At 42.4% G+C, this 21,908-nt stretch overlaps 1 protein-coding gene across 4 annotated transcripts in view; it reads right to left on the bottom strand.

Annotated features, from left to right (window-relative positions):
• Kif2a (kinesin family member 2A) overlaps window positions 1-20,151 on the bottom strand; it is a 59,409-nt gene extending 39,258 nt beyond the window's left edge. For all 4 annotated transcript variants that reach the window (XM_051172623.1, XM_051172625.1, XM_051172624.1 and 1 more), the window contains exon 1: window positions 20,024-20,151. In XM_051172623.1, coding sequence (XP_051028580.1) covers window positions 20,024-20,087 — 64 coding nt within the window. In that variant the 5' untranslated portion in view covers window positions 20,088-20,151. The remainder of the gene's footprint in view (window positions 1-20,023) is intronic.
• Between the last annotated feature and the right edge of the window lie 1,757 nt (window positions 20,152-21,908).

Raw genomic sequence — 21,908 nt, 5'->3', positions numbered from 1 at the left:
CACATGAAGTATCTAAGAGTACAGTTGAGCTAAACAAACTAGCTCCAAAAAAGGAAGCCAAATACTACTCCTCAGGACAATGGCTGCTGTAGGTTAGATATAAAATAGCCCCCAATCCCAAAGCTGGTGACACTCCCAGTTCAGGAACCTCTCCCCTCATCTTCCCCGTCTGGCCCCACCTTGCCTTTGGCTTACCTTGAGTTCAGTCACTTTGCCCAACATCATCCCTCACCCTCCCTGTCATAATGTTCTGCCTTATAAAACATGGGTTAAGAAGTAACAAAGCCAGGTGACCATGGACTGAAACCTTGAAAGCGTAAACAACACCACCACCTTTCCTTCGTTATTTCAGGTGTTTTGTCACAGTGACAAAAGACTGGTTGATACAATAGAAAAAAGCTTTCCAAAGATGAGCTTGCTGCCACGCTTTTTCCATCACAAAGTTCATGTTAGGGTACTGAGAGCTGCCTTTGCTGTGCAATCCCAGCACCAGGATCTTAGTGATGGCCTAAATACCCAAGTGTAGTTCAGGCCCCAACTCTCAAGAGCATAGGCCATAATCCTTTGTGGTGTCTCATGCAGGTGTGCAGAAAACGTAAGCATTGCAACAAATGCTGATTTTCAAATTTCGAAAGAAAACGAACGTGAGAGCCCAGGCAGGACAGGACTACTAAGGAGAGTCTGCTTTTAGTCATGGTGTTTCGTCACAGGGACAGTAACCTAAGACACTCATTGTCCAAACACTCCAGTACTGTGCTTTTAAAATACAGGTGACTGGCTCACTGTATCAGCTACACTGCTCAAGTTGGTGACAACTTGGGTTCATGATTAATACACTACATTTTCTTCCTATTTAAAGTAAAAGTAGTTTCCCCATCAGCATTTTCATACATACATGAAAAGCTCACCGGCCTCCAATGGGTCATGCCTATGCACTGCCTAAAAATGAACTCCTCATATATTTCTGTTGAGAACCAGTAACATTTTCACGTACATTCAACTAATCATTCTCAGATGAAATATTACAAGTCAAAATCCGAAGGTGAGCATGTGTGTATATGCTCGAGGCTAACCCTGGTGCAATCCCTCGGAGCTACTCACCTTCTTTTGAGACAGGGTCTCTCAGTAGCCTGAAATTCATTAAGCAGGGCCAGCTAGCAGGCCAGCAGCTCCAGCGGCTCCAGCAGGTCTACTTGCCTTTGCCGTCCCCAGTGTTAGGGTCACAAGTGGGCACCACTTCTTTGTTTTCATGGGTTCTAGGGCTAAAACTCGGTCCTCACGCTTGTACCAACTCAGCCATCTCCCTAGCCCAAATTCAAACAACAGATAAAAGAAAGGAAGGGAGGCAAACAGCAACTTCATGATTGAATCTAATGGAAAAGTGAATTCCACAAGTTAAATAACATAAAAATATGACTGGCTAAATAAAATATATAATATTTTGAAGTCACAGCCTTTATTCAACGTCATTTTATATTCAGCCTATTTAAAAATCTCTACAGGTTTTGAACTTCTTGTCATGTTCAAGTTTTTGTCACAGTATAATAAGCAGTTTAGAGTTCAACTTCCAAATATCTGCTAATAAGAACAGGCATTATATAGCACATGCCTTTATTTCCAGGACCCCAGAGGCAGAGGCAGGAGGACCTCTGAGAGTTCAAGGGCAGCCTGGTCTATAAAACAAGCTCTCAGCCAGCCAGGGACTTACAGCAAGACCGTGTCTCAAAGGACCCCAAAACAAAAACTGTCAATAAATATAAATACAGATGATCTTTGTTTTAAAAAAAAAAATACAAATGAACAGTTAGGAATGTCACTCCAATTCAAGTCACTTTGACTAGTGAATAAAAATAAAGACATTAATTTCAAGGCTTTCTACTTACAAATCAATTATGATTACTTCAAGTAGGTATTAGTGATCCTTAATTTTAAAAAGTTCATATATCTACTTAACTGTCAAAAACAAGTCTCACATGTTGACAAATGCCGTTTGGTCTGAGAACAGGCCCCTATTTTATGTTTCCTAGTTTACAGCTCAGTTCACAGCAGCTGTGAGGCTAAGAAATGCCAGCAGCCAATTAGGCTACAACAAACCTTGTCTAGCATGTAAAGTATAATTTGGTTGCAAATGCTGGAAACAAGAGCCAAAATAAATCAATCAAGAGTACTAACAAAATTGCATTACAAGCATTCAAAAATCAGAATACTTATTATGTAGCAGGTATGTGTGTTTTATTTTAAAAAGGACAAATGTGAAAAAAGTCAATTCCTTTCAGATTCAAGCAGGTTTTAAGAAAGTTGCAGCTGTTTAGCATGGATCCCTAGGATTACAAACGCAACGTTTTTGTGTGTAATAATTCAAACTACAGGGCTGAGGCATAATTGAGTATACAATGACAAGTCTTCCCCAAAGGTGAACAAACAATATTTTATCAGTAATTCTTGAAATATTTGTATAAAATTTCCTCCTCTCTCATTTACTAACACCTTAATATCTAAATAAGAGGTAAAAGTCATACAAAATACAGGTGATATTAAAAGTTAATAAATGATTAGTAAAATAAAACAAGTTGCTGTGGGTCCCCACTATAATGTTGAAGTCTGGCGTTTTGAGATAGCCTCTGAGCTTGGTACAGGAACAATGGACTCCCTTTCTTAGTGGGGTCCCCTCTTCGCCTGATCTGGGGAACCCTAGATCCCCTAAGGAGTGTCACCTGGCCCTCAGGGAAGATTACAGGTCTGACCTTTTCTTGATAGAACCTGTTCAGCACCTGGGGATTCCCGCTCTATGCTAAAAAGATGTCTTGGTGTCTTGGCTTTCAACCAATGACCTTTTAACTGTACCTGGAGATTCTCCCCAGCCCACAGGATAATTAAGTAGTGTTTTCCTATTTATGATGGGCTGTTTTGTTACACGCAGATTAAGTATCCCTGGCATCTCTAGCCCCAGTGAATCAGACACATTCACCCTCGAACCCCTCCTCACTCACTGACCAAGGTTTATAAATCCCTGATTCTCGAGTAAGGATTGGCTGGCTGGCTCTCTCACTCCACTCCTCCACTCCACTCACTGTCTGAGCCTCATAGTTTATTCTAGGGGATGAATCTCTGCTAGACACCAGGGGTTTGGGCATCGATGGCATAACTGCCTTGGCAGCCATTGAAGCCCATGCCCACTCCATTGTGGCAAGCTCGAAGCACCCGCTGGGCCTGCCTCTCACCAGACCTGCCTTTCTGCAGGTTTCAAACATGCACCCAACATTTTCTCTGCTACGCTTAGCATGGCAGCTTAACAAAGGGCTACAACACTTGGTACCATCACAGGCTACTGGAACTCCTGAGTCTCCACTACAGTCGGATACCAGCAATCTCATTTTTTTTAAAGCAATCTCATTTTAAAAGAGCTAACTGTAACACTCAGTGGAAAACTTATTTCCACTTCCCCCAGGGAGGCCAGGAGCCTCTCCTAGAGCACGGGCCTCACTCTGAGCTCTTCCTTTCTCTCTTCTTCCCCTTATCTGTTTTTTAATACATAGTGACGGATGCTTAAGCATGCAATCTTCCTGCCACAGCCTCCTGAGTTTTGGGATGACATGTACTTACTATCATGTCTGGCTTTTCATATTACATTAGTTCTAATCAATTTTATATTTAGTTACAAGACCAATTGTCAGAGTGGAATATAAATTCAAATATTCAGGTCATATTTCAAATAATCCAGTCATTACAAAATATTTTATATTAGATTTTTATTTTATTTATTTATTTATTTGGTTTTTCAAGACAGGATTTCTCTGTGTAGCCTTGGCAGTCCTGGACTTGCTTTGTAGACCAGGCTGGCTTTGAACTCACAGAGATCTACCTGCTTTTGCCTCCTGAGTGCTGGGATCAAAGGCATGTGCCACGGTGCTGGCTCAAGATTTTTTTTTTAAGAGATAAAATTCTTTTCTTCAAAGGATTCTAAAAAGCATGTTCCTTAAGGAACATAATGATAACCTGTTGCTAATAAAGTTCAATGCAATAGCCTACTATCATTCTGCAATGGCAGAATGTTGGAAAAATAGAGATTACCAAATATTATCTTAGAACAGAAAGACCAAAACCATCAAAGATGCTATGAGAAACATTATTTAGAAAATGAAAGTCATTGTTAAGTACATAGTAATAGCCATGCATTGCATCTTGATGTATTAACTGCCAACAGCTGTTTATACTCTAACAGAAAATACAGATTTATTACTATTAAGTAAAGGGCCAGAAAGGTATCAGCTAAATTTTCAGAGATTATACAAGCACAAATGAACAGGCAGGTCTAGCATAAGTCAAACTCACAAACTGACATACAGATTTTGTTAACTAAGCAGTGACGAAGAGAGTTCTTAGTCAGAACTACTATCAGCAATACGCCATCAACAGCTTTGCTGAACAAGGCACCATTACAGAAGGGCAAAATAATGTTGTCAGCTGACACTGGTAACTGTACTGTTGCTATTTAATAAATCCCTAGGGAATGGAGTTTGCCAAACAGAGTTCTTTCTATTTTGGTTCATCACACTTATGTTGCTGTCATTACCAAACTTAAAAGCTCTAGCATAGTCTTTCTTAGGCTTTAAACATAAACCCGACATCTGACTGGGCAAGGGAGAGACACACGACACAACATAGCTTAGATTTTCATGAAGAAAAGGTAACTTTAAAATGAGATACACTTTTACCCATACTACATACAAAAATTTTCCCAATCTTTTCTCATCATCAGTCCACTGTCTTGAAAAGGGATATAAAAACTAACATTGCACCAGGCGCCTTTAATCCCAGCACTTGGGAGGTAAAGGCAAACAGAGTTCAAGGACAGAGTGATCTACTAAGCAAGTCCAGGACAGCCTAGGCTACGCTGAGAAACCCTGTTTCAAACCTACCCCACCCCATGCCCCCCAAAAAACCAAACTACTATTGCTCAGTTCCTCTGGGGCAGCATGAAAGCTGAGGGTCTGTGTGGGCTTACGTTCTGTTGTTCTGAGATAACTGAACCACACTACAGCAGAATCATCATTAGGAAGAGTTCACTATAAAACCTTTAAAAAGGTATTAAATAAATCACTGTGGTTCCCTAAGGTTTTGAATATTTGGAGTTGGGTAAGTGAAGATGTTAAAACACCAAAATTCCATTGTAAAGGAAATATAAAAGCTCAATTTCCAAAATGATTATGATTACAGCTGAAATGGGGGGGTACTTTAAAAAAACAACTAAAATGTCCATTTAATGTGCTGACCACAAAGCATGACACCCTCAGTTCCACTTCCACAACATCCCTAAAGGTGGAAGAAGAGAACATAGGTCACAAGACTCTGACCTCCACACACACCTAGCACACACTCGACGATACACACAACACATAAAGATCTAAAAACTTAATTTATGTAGCTTCCAAGCTAAGTAAAGTTTATTAACCAAGTAAAGCTAAACACTTAGGAGCTTTAAAGGACACCTTCACATGTCTGTCACTGTAAAATATCCAAAATATATCTCCATTCAGAAAAAAGATTTGTTCTCTAAAACATCACACTTTTTGCACACCTAAGTTCAGCATCTGCTGATGGCTCAAAAATCTGAAGAGTTGTCCTCAAGGATCTTCTACTGAGTATACTGAGCTATCTTACCTATGGCTCCCTGGCTCGCTCGCTCCCTCCCTCCCTCTAAAGATTTATTTATTGTATTTATTGTATATGAGTGCTTTATCTGCAGAAGAGGGCAACAGATAACATTATAGATGGTTGTGAGCCACCATGTGGTTGCTGGGAACTGAACTCAGGACCCCTGGAAGAGCAGGCAGTGCCCTTAACCACTGAGCCATTTCTCCAGCCCGAGGCATCTTCTCTTGCGCTTAAACACATCCTAACACAAGATTCAGAGTCCTGAGTAGTATTTTTAATATTCAGTATACAGTTACTACTTCCCCAGCAATTTCTCATCACAGTCCATCTACACCACCAAGGAAACCTGTGGTAGTGGTGGCTAAGCAATTTTCTCAAAATTTCTGCTTTCAATGTCTGACAAATTGAGACAAGAGCCATTCTTTCAAGCTCTTAAATAGTTGGGGTAAAATGTTGAATACAAAATTCTGCATGTCTAGATAGATATACAAAGAAGACTCACAGAAGCTCAGTGTGGACAGAAAGCCCTTAAAGTCAAGCTATTGAGTATCGTTTTATACTTATCAAGTTTGAGGTTACCATATTTTTCAGATCATAAGACATACTTTCCCCTCCAAAAGTGGGGGTGTGTCTTATGGTCAGATGTGTTTTATAGTCCAAAACATATGGTATCTATAGAAAAGTTTCTCAACACACCTCAGTTTCTCACTATTAGGATAATGTTGTAAAGGGGTGAAAATGTGGCTCTTGGGAAAAGCTTTATCAGATATCACAAGGCTGTGGCACTCCTGAGGGCCACACACAAACAGATGCACAGGTATCTGTGGTATTAAATTTTCACTAGGACGAAGGGGGTTGACCAGGGATAAAATGTCAAAAAGGCTTTTTGGGTTAAATAATAGTAACAACAACAACAACAACAACCTTGTAAAAACACTGATACACACAGCATTTAAAGGCTAAACATGATACAGAGCGAGTATAGACGCCCTAGGTTTCAATTTGTCGTTAGGTAACTAATGGTGGCAGTACTGTGGACCCAGAGGTCGCCAGAGAAAAGGAAAATCCACTAGTCTTAGCCTTAGAACACAAGTGAAGAAGGCATTTGAAAAGGAGAGCGAAGTTCTGCTCCCAGTCCAAGCTGGAGTAAGAACAATGTCTAGAGGTGAAAGCGGGCACTTTGCAGATAGCAAGGCAAATTCTTGCTTTATGGAAGGCAAATGGACAAGCTCCAGCAAACTGGAAATAAACAATTCTTTGAACATTGATTCTACTTCAAGGATTTTAATCCTTACTGATTTAATCTCTTTTAATTAAAAAAGAAAGGGCCAGCAAGATGGATAAAAGCAAAGTACTTGTCACCATGCCTGACAACCTGAGTTGGAACTGCAGGACCTACACAGCGGAAGGACAGAACCAATTTACACAATTTGTCTCCTGACTTCCACATGCATGCCATGGCACACGCATATACTCCCTCCATACAGTAATTGCAAATAAGGTACAAGTGTACATATCAATAAGAAATGAGTAAAGAAAACTGGTATCTTCAGTTACTACAAATGTAATCATGAAAAAGAATGACACTATTTGCTCAAATGCACTATGGGGGTGGGTGGTGCGCGCACACACACACACACACACACACACACGTGTCTCTCTCTCTCTTCGCGCGCTCTCTCTCTGTCTGTCTCTCCTCTCTCCCTCTCTCCCCGCCCCCTCTGTCTCTGTCTCCTAGCACAGGGTGAAGCTGAGGTAAAGAGTCTATCACAACTTGTAGGCCAGCTTGAGGTACACAGCACAGTAATGATTATGCCTCAAAACACTAAACTAAATTGTAATCATTTTATATAGTTATTGTGTAGGGAGGTACATAATTACACATATATATCCTGCATATAGATATATAGACAGACAGACACACACACACACACACACACACACACACACACACACACACATTTTCTTGAAAGACAAAAAAAAGCTCTGCACTAAACAAGAAGCTGGCAACACTGCCTGCTGGAAGGACAAAGCGGCAAGAAGATGACAGCAGGTGGGGCCAACTGCTCAGGCTCACTAAGAAACAGTAACTAAGCAAAAGTGGAGAGACCTTCCAGGAAACTGTAGCAGCAACATAGATAAGACAAATTACTAGCCTGATCCAAGTCAGTGCAGGGGTAGAAAGGTAAAGAGTACCTGAGCAGCTAATTAAGACATCTAGGACAGTATGTAAGGTTCAGGACCAAGAGCCAATGAAGACAACTAGGTTTCAGAGTTAGGAAAAAGAGTAAGTAATGACATACATCTACATGTAGGGATTGGTTCAATTATGAGCTTGCTAAATTTGAAGTGTTTATGAAACATTCAAGTAGAGATACTTATAATCCATTAGATAACATACAAATGCTCAGTGCCTGGAACCACCCTATGTAGGCTGAAGAGAGAATTCACTCTACCTATACAGTGAACTATGTGAGAAATACTTTAGGTTTAGGACCAAAACCTGAGGTACGCCATCTCTAAGAGAATGGTAAAACATCCTTAAAGGTTGAGGAAGAAACGGATGCAGAAAGAAACAGATAGGAAAACAGGAAACTGTACTTACTTTAAATAATGGCTCTTAATAAAGGCATAAGAATATAAAGGTTAAAAACAATGTACCACTCAAAATAAAACTGTAACTTAAAGAACATAGAGAATACCTGCTTTTTGGAGGGTTTTATATGGGGAAAAAGCAGCAACAATCCAGAAGCAATCTCAAAACAACAGGCTTATGAAACTGAAGACCATGCAAGCTGGACAGGGACCCAAACTGATCAACTCTATCAGCACTCTCTGTAACTGAGTATACTTCTGCTACAAAGAGAATCTTTCATATGATAGAATAACCTCTTGTCTAAACCTTGGAGTGCTATGTACAGGAAGGCCTAAAGGGCACTGACTGGACATTATCAGCCCATCTTTGAAAGAAGGTATACAGCCAGATAACATTTAAATAAGCACAACAGCTGTTTAGTATGCTGTTGCTGCGGACATGGTAATCTTTTCTGAAAGCCCTTTCCCTTCATTCAAGTCACTCAGCAAATACTAGTTGGATTAACTGAAAACAAAACAAACAACAGAAACACCTCGACCCGCCGCCGCCCACCCCACCACCACCACCACCATGGGCAAGGCAAACTAAACCCGAAGACGGTAAAGGAAGTATCACATATAACAATTGGACTTTTGGTGCCTATTACAGCCATGGCATATAAAGAACTCTTAAAAGGAACTTAACTGTAGAACTTTTAGAGGCAATCTGTTGCTAAGCATCTATTTGTTAATCTATAGATGACCTTGGACAAGACAATGTTTTTATTGAAACAGTACAAACAAGTTCTGACCAATGTGATGGTCCCCATACGACTCGTGTTTGAATGCTTGGTCACAGGGAGTGGCACTACTAAGAGGTGTTGAAGTAGATGTGACTTTGTTGGAAAAGGTGTGTCACTAGGGGGTGGGCTTTGAAGTCTGAGAAGTGCAAGCCATGCCCAACATGGCGCTCTTTGGTTGCTTGCAGATAAGATGTAGGACTCTCAGCTCCTCCAGCAGCATGTCTGCCTGCACACTGCCATGCTTCCCGCCATGATGATAATGGACTAGACCTCTGAAACTGTAAGCAGCCCCAACTAAGTGTTGTTCTTTGTAAGAGTTGCCTTGGTCATGGTGTCTCTTCTCAGCAATAAAACCCTAACTAAGACAATCAAAAACTGTTTTGTTTTGTTTTTTAAGACAGGGTCTCTCTGTGTAGCCTTGGCTGTCCTGGACTCCCTTTGTAGAGCAGGCTGACCTGGAACTCACAGGGATCCACCCGCCTCTACCTCCTGAGTGCTGGGATTAAGGGCGTGGGCACCATGCCTGGCCTAAAAACAGTATTTCTAAGAGCTGTTTGTGAGATTTATCTCACTAATAGAGCCTCTAATTTTTCTCATTTCCTAAACATAATATAGGTAATCCTTATAGGCACTTCTCTTTAGTGCCCAACAATAAATTATAGGCTTTTTACTGTAAAATTATTAACCCCAAAACCAAAACAGCTTTAAAGCTGTTTGCACTCCAAACTTAAACAGAAAACAGATTTTATGTGCTTATACCTTACTGTAGAAATCTGCGGTAAGATCAGCTATTGTTCAGCCATTTTATAGTCAATATTGGCCGTCAAAGACAAAGCTTCAAGACACAAAGCTTGGGCATTCAGCATAGTATCTGAACTATAATATAAACCCACTATGTCCACCGGCTGAAATCAAAAATTTACTTATTCCAGTTGTCAAACATTATCTGAGTATTTCCCACTGCACTACATAGTTCATTTAGTATTATCTTTGTTAGCAAACTCAACTCTCTTATATTAGCCAAAAGACTAAGTGTGATTTAAAAAACAAAACCAAAAACAAACAACAACAACAACAACAACAAAAAAAAAAAAAACAACTGGTGCTCAGTTAATAGAGTAACTGCATAGCATGTATAAAATTCAGCAAAGCAATGGCCTAGCAAACACAAAGCCTTGGGTTCAATCCCCAGTTTGAATAAACAGGGTGTGTTAGCACATATCTATAACCCCACTGGGAGGGGGAGGCAAAAGGATTTTAAAATCAAGGTCATCCCCCATTACATAGTGAGTTCAGGCAAAGACAGCCTAGCATACATGAGATTCATCTAAAACAACATCAACAACAACCATGAATTCTATGGTTTAATTCATCTTCATTCTTAAAAGTATTAAAGATTACCATTAATTGGTCCATTATTTCAAGAGGCCTAGACAAAGTTTTCCCATCCCTTTCCCTTTTCTAAGTTCACAAAGATTTCCCATAAGCCCCCCTTTCCCATACACCCTCCACTATCAATATCCTGCATGAGACACATTTGTTAATCTACAATCACACAGCATTATCTAGCTTATAGTAGGATTTATTCCTAGTGATACAACTTCTATAGATTTTAGAAAATTTCTATTATCCAAAACATTTTTATTACCCCCAAATGCTCTGTGCTCTGCCTACCCATCTACCCCTTTGAAAGTCGTTCCAAATAGCAATTAATACATTCTAAACACTGAACAGGTATTCAGAATCTTGTAAATGCCAGCACAGAAAAATACAGGCCAAAAATAAGAACAAAGGTAAAGGAAAGCAGCCAGGGAACGCATGACAGTAGGAGGGGGACTTCAGTCATAGAATCCACGGGCGCCGAGGACAAACTCTGAAACTGAGCTGCACCCCAGTTCCATTTCAATAATCAAAATATTTTATCTTTTAGTGGCTGAAAAGATGGCTCAACAGTTAAAAACACTAAATACATCAGACCATCCCCTAACAGTCCTGGGTTGAATTCCGCACCTAACAGCTCCCAACAATCTCTAACTGTAGTTCCATGGGCTCCTATGCCCTCTTCTGGTATCCAGACATACAGGCAGACAAAACATCCATAGACATAAAATAAAGTAATTAAACAACAGTTTCTCTTTTTAAATAAATAAAATCAAGTTCTTTGCTATAATTCCTCCTTTCCATTCCATGAATTGAGTTTTGGCCCCGTCTTAAGACAAAGCCACCTTTAGACATTTATTGGACGTGTTCCACATCTGAAATTCAGTTACTTCTAAGTTATCAATGGTAAAAAAAAAAAAAAAAAAGCAGCCAGAGTTGGTCTCTGATGTTACAACATACCCAAGTTTTATAATACGCTATATTGTATTCATGAAGAGGATTAGCTTGATTAAACAGAATTAAGGAGAGTTTTATAAGCTACACTCAAGACTTCAAATGCAAAGTTCCTTCCCAACTCATTAGCACAAGTGATACCACCACATTAACAAAGGCTCTTTTTGCCATGTTTTCATCTCATCTGCTTCTGAGTAGCTGTTCACCCTCCTAGACTGCGGCACTCTTATCCAAGCTAACTCTTTTCTGTCGCTCTGTCTCTAATCCCTCACTAATCACTGGCTAACTCCTATTACTGATTTCAGGAGATTAAGTCCTACTGTACTTTCCAAGCGTCCTAGAAAAGAATTCCAAGATCCTTACCTTACCTTTGTTTCCAAGTCAACGTGTTTGTTAGCAACGGAAGGGGCTCTAGGTTCTACCCTCCCTCTTCCTGTCACCTTCCTCTCTCACCCTTCCACCCTGTTTTACATTCCCTTCACCAACAGCCCTGTGTTCCCAGCTCAGGAGCGTCTCCCACGCTGTGCCTCCTCCAACACTCAAGGCAGCCATCCTCCACCATTTACAGGTCCCTCTCCAGGAAGTCTAGCCAGGCCTCTTTCATTAGCACATCCAACTGTTTTGAAAATAATGGGTCACAATCCAGGCCCACACTGGACTCTATGTGAGGCTAGCTCCTACTGTCTACCATACAGGTAGTTGTGAAAATCAAATAATGTATGTTACATATTTAGCAAAGAGCATGGATGCTAAATGTCTTCAGATATCAAAGTAACAGGTGACTTTTTAAAACTCTTTGGCACAGGGTCTCCTTTTATCGCCTGGCTGTTCTTCACGGTGCAGCGGTCCTCCGCCTGGATTAACTTTGTAAGAAAGAGACTGAAGTCAAACGGCACGTGTGGAAACACAAGCCACTAGGTAGACAGTTCACCAGAAGTTACAGTCACAATGGCTTATTTTGTTTTGGATGTTGCTGTTGTTTTGTTTTTTGAGACAGGGTTTCTCTACGTAGCCCTGGCTCTCCCAGACTCACTTTGTAGACCAGGCTGGCCTTGAACTCAGAGATTCGCCAGCTTCTGCCTCCTGATGCTGGGATTAAAGGCGTGGGCCACCACACTCAGTTCTAAAAGGTTATTCTTAACACACTTAACAGATGTACCCATACGCATATATCCTTCTTGATCCTATCTTAAAAAATAATTTTACAGAGATGGCATGCTAAAAATAACTAATGTCAAAACCTAAATAAAGAGGGGGCATCTTTTAAAGTAAATGAAATATAAAAGGGGAGTGAGTACTTGGCTGCACTGTGAAGGGGCCTCCTCTCACATCACACTGAAGTGCAGACAGCTGACAGGGCACTCTACCAGTTCCCACGTCCTACATCCTCCGTCTGTGTCCCTGAGGACTCCAACCCAGGTTTGCTAAAGAAAAACTAGCTGTCAGGAGCTGATGATGGTCTGCCAGAGCCTAAAACTGGAGTACAGTTTATACACCTTTTGAAATCAGAACAAAGGTTAAAACTTAGAAAATAAAGAATAGTAGATCGCTAGAGGCAAGCAATGCCAACGCACCTAACTGGCATGAGTTATCAAGAATGACAGTGCTGTATTAAGTTGTCCTTGAGGAAAGCACAGGTGAGGGACACAAGAAGTGTTACCTCAGAGCCCAACTCTAAAACAGCACCTCTATGAGGACTAGTCATACAATAAAATGATTTAGTTCTTTGTTAGAATTTTATTCATAGAGTTTCTACATATCTCTGAGTGTATGGTATATAATAATTTAATGTAATGTCACAGCAAACAGAAATAGAATATTTCATTATTTTGATATGCCATAATCATTTAAGGTCTATATTCAACTGTTGGGAAACTGGACCCATGTCCCTGCAAAGCTCTACCAGTGAGCTTTACTCACAGTCCTGGAAATGTGACTTTTATTTTAAACAGATCAGTGCTTATGACTGAACCCCGGGACTTGCACTTACTCTACCACTAAGCTAGATTCCCAGATGAAGTATAACTTTTAAGAGAGACATCTGTTCCCCATTTTACTTTTTGAATACAACAAAATGCTAATACAATGAACCAACAGAGACTGGGCATGGTGGCGCACGCCTTTAATCCCAGCACTCGGGAGGCAAAGGCAGGTGGATCCCTGTGAGTTCGAGGCCAGCCTGGTCTACAAAATGAGTCCAGGACAGCCAAGGCTACACAGAGAAACCCTGTCTCAAAAAACAAAACAAAACAATGAACCAACAGGAAGCTGACGCAGCCTTTCATTCTGTTTTCATTAGACCACGTCTCAGTGCCCATGCACGTCAATCTATTTTGCTCTATATATTATCTCTGTGGCACAGCATTCAGAGCCGCTATGCATTCCTAAGCACTTAGATATTCAGCATGAGAAAACACAAATGTCTATTTTTTTTAAAGATTTTTATTTAATTTTTTAAAAATTTACCTTTGTATGCTAGATGGTGGTAGCACATGCCTTTAATCCCAGCACTCGGGAGGCAGAGGCTGAGGCAGGTGGATCTCTGTGAATTCGAGGCCAGCCTGGTCTACAGCGTAGTCCAGGACAGCCAAGGCTACACAGAAAAACCCTGTCTCGAAAACAAAACCAAAAATTTACCTTTGTGTATATGGTATTTGTAAGGGTGTTTTGCCTGCATGTATGTCCATGTACCCCAAGCATTCCTGGTGCCTATGGAGGCCAGTTATGAGCTGCCATGTGGGTGCTATGAGTTGAACCCAAGAGCACTGGCTGTTCTCTCTCTCTTAGGTCTCCTTCAGTTTTGCACCAAACAGGTTTAGTGTGTCTCACTGGAAATGCTCATTTGTACACACAAAATGAGATATACTGAAGGTAAGACCCTATCTTATATTCATTTGAAACACACACACACACACAAACACACACACCTTATGCATATAAAGTGAAGTTATTTTTAATGTGCCTGTGTTTTGACCACAACTCTTCATATGAGCCCAGGCATCAATTTTAAGCTTGTGACATCACATCAAGGAGTCAAAGCTCCAGGTTTTCCAGTTTCAGACTGCAGACTCTTATATTAGAGCTGCTCCGCCTGTCACGCTATTTTAGCTGAGACTTTTAAAAGCTGATGTGTGACAGAAAACCCCATTTTTTCCACAAGTCGACCAGAAAATTAAAACTTACTTTCATCCAGAGTTTAAAGTGTATGCCTATTCTTTAAACTAAGAATTTGCTTTGACCTCAAAACAAGCAAGTATCTTAAGCAATTACTTTAGGTTACAAAGTAGAAGACATGAAATCAGAAAATGATTTTAAGAATTTAGCTTTGCGGGCTGGAGAGATGGCTCAGAAGTTAAGAACAGTGGCTGCTCTTCTGAAGGTCCTGAGTTCTATTCCCAGCAACCACACGGTGGCTCACAACCATCTGTAATGAGATCTGGTGCCCTCTTCTGGCCTGTAGCAAACATACAGGCAGAACACTACATAATAAAATTTTTTTAAAAATTGAGGTTTGCAAATGTTAACGTGATTTTGTCGCTGCGGCTTGTGTTTTGAGGCAGGGCCTTTCCACACAGCAAGGCTCGCCTCATACTTGCACGGATCCTCTTGCCTCAGCTTCCCTCTGGAGTGCTGTATGCTAGAGATTATAAGCAACACCACCACAAAGATGGTCAATTTAATACAAATGGCAAGCATGCTTGTGACTAGAGAGAATGCGTCCTGAGGGCTTTGTGCTATTCTGGGTTTCTACACTAGTTTGTTTTTCTGTGTTTCAGCAAAAACAAGTTTTAACTGGCCCTTTCCTGCTTCCTCCAAAAATGAAAAGTAAGACACACTTGACAATGAAATATACAATTTCACCTACAAATCTGTTTTGGAAAGGAGTGGTTAGACAGTGAATAGGTAGGTAGATGAGATAGACAGCTGAGACAGACAGACACCTTTTGTGATATTAGTGGAAGCAAAGGTGATTTTTAAAATCCTTCGGTTGTTAACTCTTTCCCTTTATAAATGACAAAATGTTAGAATTTGATTTCATCAATTTGACAAATTTAAACTATATTATAAACTGATAGCTGTCTAAGTTTCTTTGGTGGTAGTGGAGGAATTCTATTACAGGGTCTTGCGTGTCTGAAAAACAAAATTAATATTCATAAGGTATAAAACTTCCTGTCATCAACAACACTTGCTAGCATGCAGTAGTGACTAATTAGCATTTGACCCAGCTGTGTCCTTTTTGAACCATGTGAGCTTGGCAAAATGTCGCATCTGTTGTCTTCCTGCCCTGCTTATTACTTCATATGGCCCCTATGAGAGTTCAACTAGGTAGTATGTTTAGATGCTCATGGAAAACCATGCCCAATAAACACAACACCAAAGCACTACCATCTTAGTCACCTGCAAAAGGAAATCAGCAATCTACAGAAGCACCCATTCTATCCTACTCCCACAACAGTCACATAATTACAATTGTACTCTTATATTGTCCATTTTTATTGTCTAAACTGTTAATTCTATTCATTAGAAGCCTATAAAGAACATGTAAGGATGAACTAGTAGAATAATAAATGGCAAAGTGAACTGGGTCACTTGTCTGCCCCAAGTTCCCACATTCCCAACGGCCCTTGAATCCCTATCTCCTTTGCTTTTCGGATGCTTTAATGAAGACAGTTTTCTCAGTGTTTAACTAAGAAACAGGAATCTTTTTCTCCCCCAGCACTGAGTCTTGTGACCCTCTAATAGCTATTATTTATCACACAGTGGCTCAACGCAATGCTCTTTAATGCTGTTTCCATGAGTGAGACACAATCTTCTGCTCTGACCAGGCTGCAGGAAGCTGTATATATCCGTCTGAGGGAACAGAGACTTCCCCCCTTTGCACTGTCATCTTGGCAGTCCGGCTTCTATGTGCTGCAAAGCAGGTTAACTGCCATTGACTGACAAGCTGTGGGATCTAGACAGGTTAGTTACTCATGCCGACCTATGACTTAGGTTCCATTTGTACAAAACGAGAATCACATAATCTTCCAAGAGTTTCTGAGATGAAAAGTTTAAACTTCCCACCAGATAACACATCAACTAAGAGACTTCCAAAGAAAGGCCAGTGCACCTCAGCTGGACTTTTCAAGAATTACTATTTCTTACCTATGTCCCTGGCCCCTAAAGAGGAAGGAATCACTGATACCGCACAACTTTTGTTTTAATAATGCAGCTTTAAAAATACTGAAAGTTATCTATCTAGCTACGCATCTGTGTAACTGTAATGTTTAGAGTCACTGGACTCTAAAATGAAGCTGAATCAAGTAAGTAATAGTAAGACATATGCGTAAAAATGTAAGTGTCTATTTTAAGAAACCATTCCAATTTCATACCAGTTTACCTGTGACTGACAGCAATCTCTAGAGCCCAAGCCAAATTCCTGCAATATCTGACCTTAGACTACTGGGGGCGGGGGAGGGGGGAGGATAGGAGAGAGATACACAAAACAAAAAGAAAACAGCCTAACCTTACATCACTCCATTTCAATTATCTCTAAGAACCCTGAACTAAGAGGCCCATGGGGAAGTGGATCCACAGAGCCAACAGGAAGGTGGTACAAAATGAAGACAGACTGATGGGGTTTTGCTTCATGATAAAATTCGAGTTGGGTTGGCTAAAGGGATGCTTTAAAAAATTTTAATTACATTTATTCAGGTGTGTGTGTGTGTGTGTTATATAGAGGTCAAAGAACTTGCAGGGGTTGGGTTGGTTCTCTCATTCCATCATGAATGTCCTAGAGACTGAACTCAGGTCACCAGGCTGAACCTTTTTATCAGCCTGAAAACAATGTTTGGAAACAAAATGCAATAATGAGCAATGCACTCAATTGTTACCCGAGAGAGAGAGAGAGAGTGTGAGTGTGTGTGTGTGTGTGTGTGTGTGTGTGTGTGTGTGTGTGTGTGTAGGGTGATATACAGGTGTATTCAAGCAATTCCTAAGGCCATTAAATACTTGAATCCTGTAACATCCTGGCTCTCATGTGGTATGTGTGGGTATCTTCACGTGACTCCACTGCTTTCTCTAGACCAGTGGTTCTCAAGCTTTCAATACAGAAAAGTATTCCTTTGCTGCGTCCTAACTGTAATTCTGCTGTTATGAATTGTAATGTAAGTATCTGACATGCAGGTTATCTGATATGTAACCCACACAGGTTGAGAACCACCGCTCTAAATCCAGTAATTACTTTAGCCACACAGTTTGAAAACATATTAAGCAGTATGGTTCTGAGCATCAATGCTTAAGGAAATGTGCTGTCTCATGAATGTGAGAGGATGGTTGAGGAATTCAGTAGCCCACTGGTAATCTACTTTTAATCATCGATGAGGACTTAGAGGATGAGCATTTTTGCAGGATCTTCTAGGTTATGACTGGACTTTGGAATCTTTTAATATATGACTATGACTGATAGGAAAAGCTGGCCAGGGACAAATATCACACAAGCATTGCAGTATCTACTGCCTGGTTAGGAGCAGGCTGAAGTGGCCTGTCTTTATTTATTCCTGTGATTTTAGGTCTCGGGATATCAGTGTTTATGCGACCACAAGTTTTATTCACTTAATTTTGTTTTTTACAATAACCACTCGTGTTTTCTCCAGTCACAGATCTGCTATGGAAGGAAAGAAGCAAAGACTACCTCTTTAAAGTGAAAAGAGGGAATGCCTGGGGAAACCTCCTAGACATGAATTCCACTGTCAAACACTTTCAATTCCAACTACTTCCGTCAAGTTACCCACTCTTCAGGGTTGAGGATGAAGCTCCACTGTTGAGTGCTGGATCCCGGGAACCCCATACACTGGCACTCAGAAGGTGGAGGCAGGAGTTGTTCAAGGTCCTCAGCTATAAAGCAAGTTCAAGGCCAACCTGAGATTGTAAGGGCTCCAAAAAATAAGAGATTATAAATGTTTTTAAAAAGCTACCTACTTAGGCTCTCTTACATCCAAGGCACTTAAGTATTTACAGCTTCCGGTTAGGACAATATACACTGTACTGACTTCCACTACGTCGTAGCAAGGAAATACTTCTGAAAAACGTTATCTAGGTTACTGCTATGGGCTGCAGCGAAAGGCTGAAAGAACAGTGTAAGACTATGTCCTAGAATCACCCAGGAACCAAAATTACTTCAAGTCCAATACATTTAAATAATAATCTTTAAAAAGGCATCTCAGAAAAATTGTAACAGAAACCTCTTGCCTGCCTCGTTATTTTTGTAACCATGTCATTTAATGGTCATACTTAAGACTTGTAAGTCTATGAAGAACTTACATTTTATACTTCAGGTTTTAAACTAACGCGTTAATACAACATTTGTTGATATACAGCCAACCCACATGCACCAAAAAAAAAAAAAAGTGTTAAACAGAATAATGATTACAAGAAAAGTATGTGCAAACACCTATCCATCTAAAGAAAGCAGCCCTTTCCCATTTGGCAACTTCTAAAGCTCTACAAGTTATAATTCATTTTCTCATACACAAAATAATGCTTCTAGTTCCCAAATTACCTCAGGTGCAAAGACAGAGGGGGTAAAATCATTAACCATATACGGTCGTCCAGTACACCATAAATAAAAGAAAGACCAACCCCTGCCCCATCACATCTATTGAGTTAAGTTGGTTAAATTAGCAGAAACCAAGAAGTGGGTGTCATAGCCATGCCCTTACTAATTAGAGTAAAGGATGGTGAACAGGCCAAAATAAGTAAAAGGAATTGGGTACAGGAGAGATGCAACCAAGAATCAACTTGTAACAGCGGCATCTGTAATTTTCATCCACCCCTTTATATTCATTACAATATAAATGATTTCCGCTTTACACTTAAAGGCTAGTGACATAAAACATTTCTCCCCCCCAGAGAACCACACAGAAACATTCCTAAGCCTACGGGTCTTTAAAAAAAATTTTTTTTTTTGGAATTAAACATGTGTCTTCTCCTCGCCTTACACTTTTCTCAGTTACCTCCCGAGGGTGTGAAAATATCAACATCCGGTCGCCCACCCCCAGCCTCTCAGTAGTGTCTCGCGTGGACTGTTCTCCATCCTCTCCCTCCCTTTGAGTACCACCATCACCTTGGAGAAGCAAATCCGGTGTTTCTTTCCCGGCGCTCCCCCACCCCCTTTTCACGGCCGAGTGCAGCGTTCTCTGAACCTTTCTCCCACCCAGGGAAGGGACGAGCAAAAGCAAAGCAGCATGCTTTGGGGAGGACAGGCAAAGAGGCCTGGCAACCGGATGGCAGTTTAAAATAAATAAATAAATAAAAACAACCGGATGGCTCCCCATCGGCCTCTGGCCGGCAGTCGGCTCTCTCGGTACCGAAACCCCCGATCTTCCCGCTCCCACCCTCGCCACGCCACAGATGCGGGAGACTGGTAAAAGGCAACAAGAGCTGGGGAGGGGGAGCGCGAGGCTCGGTCATCCCTAACGGAGTCCCCCTCCCCCGGGGTAGGATCGGGGAGCGGTCCCCGCCCTGCGGCCGGGGCCCCGCACTGCAGCGTCGCCCGGGCGGACCCCACGCCCGCCTCACCCGCACACAACGCCGCACACAAAAGCGCCGGGCCGCCGCCTTCCGCCCCCACAGCCCGCCGGAGCAATCAAAGGGGAGGCCGGCCCGGCGTGGCTCACCATCACTGCGCTTGATTTCCACGTAAATCCCGATCTGGATCTTGCCGAAGTTGGCCGCTGCCATCACCTCATCCGGAGCGGCGGCGGCGGCGGCAAGCGGACGGAACAGCCGGGGAGGGGGCGGGGTGGTGGCGGGAGGGGCAGCGGTGGCCCGCGGCCGCGCCGGCCCGGGAGGCAGCGTGGACGCGAGCTGGGGCCGCGTGCGAGCGGCGAGCGGACGAACGAGCAGAGACTCCTCCCCGGGCCTTGCGGGAGGGAAGGGCGGGCGGACAGACGGACGGACGGGCGCGCACGCCGGGCGTCGGGGTGAAGCGAGGGCCGCAGCCGTGAGGCGACGCGGGGGTGGGGGGAAAGAGTAGGAGGGCTCGCGCCGCCCGCCCGGACCGACGGTGGGGAGGCGGGGCGCCGTGCGCCTGCGCACACCCGCCCGCCCGCGTCTTTCTGCCCGGCGCCCGCGCGCTCCGGCTGCAGGCGGCCCCGCCCAGCTCCTCTGCGGCCCGGGGGTGGCGGCGGAGCTCTAAACCGTCCGCGGCGCGGGAGCGCGCGCAGCCCGGCCCGGTGCGTGCCCGCGCGGCGTTTGATTCTGCGCGCGGCCTACCGAGGCGCGGGAAACGACCAGCTCGGGCTTCGCGTGGACGCCGCAGCGGGGATGGGTTGAGGGCCACGTGGTGTCGAGCCTTTCCGAGAGCCGTGCTGAAAGGGGCCTGTCCGGCCGATTACATGGCTGCTTAGGTGTCTTTATGCGCGTGTCAGACAGCTTGCCACTCCGAGGTGGCCGGTCCCCAAGGAACCTTCCTAAGGCCAGGCATGCCTGGTTCAGGCTTCCCAGCCAGTTACGGGGGAAAGAAAGGGTGTCCTCCACCCTAAGGAGGAATAAAGCCCTTCCATTGCCCTTAACTTCCCTGCTCACTGCGGTTCAAAGCCGAAACCCTGCTTGTCAACCCTCTAACTTGCCCTGCAGATCCAGCGGGCCTGTCCTGCTGTGGGCTACTGCAGAGTTCAAGACTTATTTATTTGCCTTGGTCTAAAACGCCAGCAGCTGTGACTCAAAGTCAGATTGAATAAGATTGAATGAGGAGGCTCTTCTGCAGTCATGTGACTGGGCTGACTACATCGGCAAGGTGCAGAGTGCCAATGTCTGCCCCTGCCAAGCAGAGGAGCTAGTGGTCAAGAGACCATTGGAAACTTTACAACGCCCTATAAAATGCTACAAACCTGAGGCTGACTAGTATTATTGGGACTTGATATGGAAGGAACACATTTTTCATTATGTACTTTAGTCATTTTTTAACTGCTTATGATGATTAAAAATACAGTCTTAAGATTTAAAAAAAAAAGCCAGATATATACGTGTAAATGCATTTTTTATGTGTATGCTTAAGCGTTTCCAACCTAACAAAAGGCAGTTAGTTTAAGAAACTCCTTAAAAAGGTGATCTCTAAGCTTCTTAAAACCATGCCAAGAAAAGGGAGGGGGGAGATAAACAGTGTAGAAAATGACTTCTGCTTTTTCTGTTCCAGGAATGACATCATAGGTCAGGACTTCTGTTTCAAAACAAGGTTGGACCAAATGAAGGTTCTGTTTCTGCTTTGTTTTTGCTTCTCTGTACTAATAGTTTTACACAATTGTAGGGCTCATTCCCTTAATGTTTCTGTGACTAAAATATAAAGTCCCTTGTTATCTGCTTGCAAATTCTTTCAGGACAGCGAAGAAATCCAAAGATACAGCTGCCTTTTATTTGTTTGTTTTGTTTTTTGAGACAGGGTTTTTCTGTGCAGCCCTGGCTGCCCTGGAACTCACTCTGTAGACCAGGCTGGCCTCAAACTCAGGGATTTACCTGCCTCTGCCTCTCAAGTGCAGAGATCAAAGGCGTGCACCCTGCTGC

This window comes from Acomys russatus, chromosome 30 (genome assembly GCF_903995435.1).
Source record: "Acomys russatus chromosome 30, mAcoRus1.1, whole genome shotgun sequence".
Lineage (NCBI taxonomy): Eukaryota > Metazoa > Chordata > Mammalia > Rodentia > Muridae > Acomys > Acomys russatus.
The sequence above is the reverse complement of the archived record's forward strand: the minus strand, read 5'-3'. Positions and strand labels throughout refer to the sequence as shown.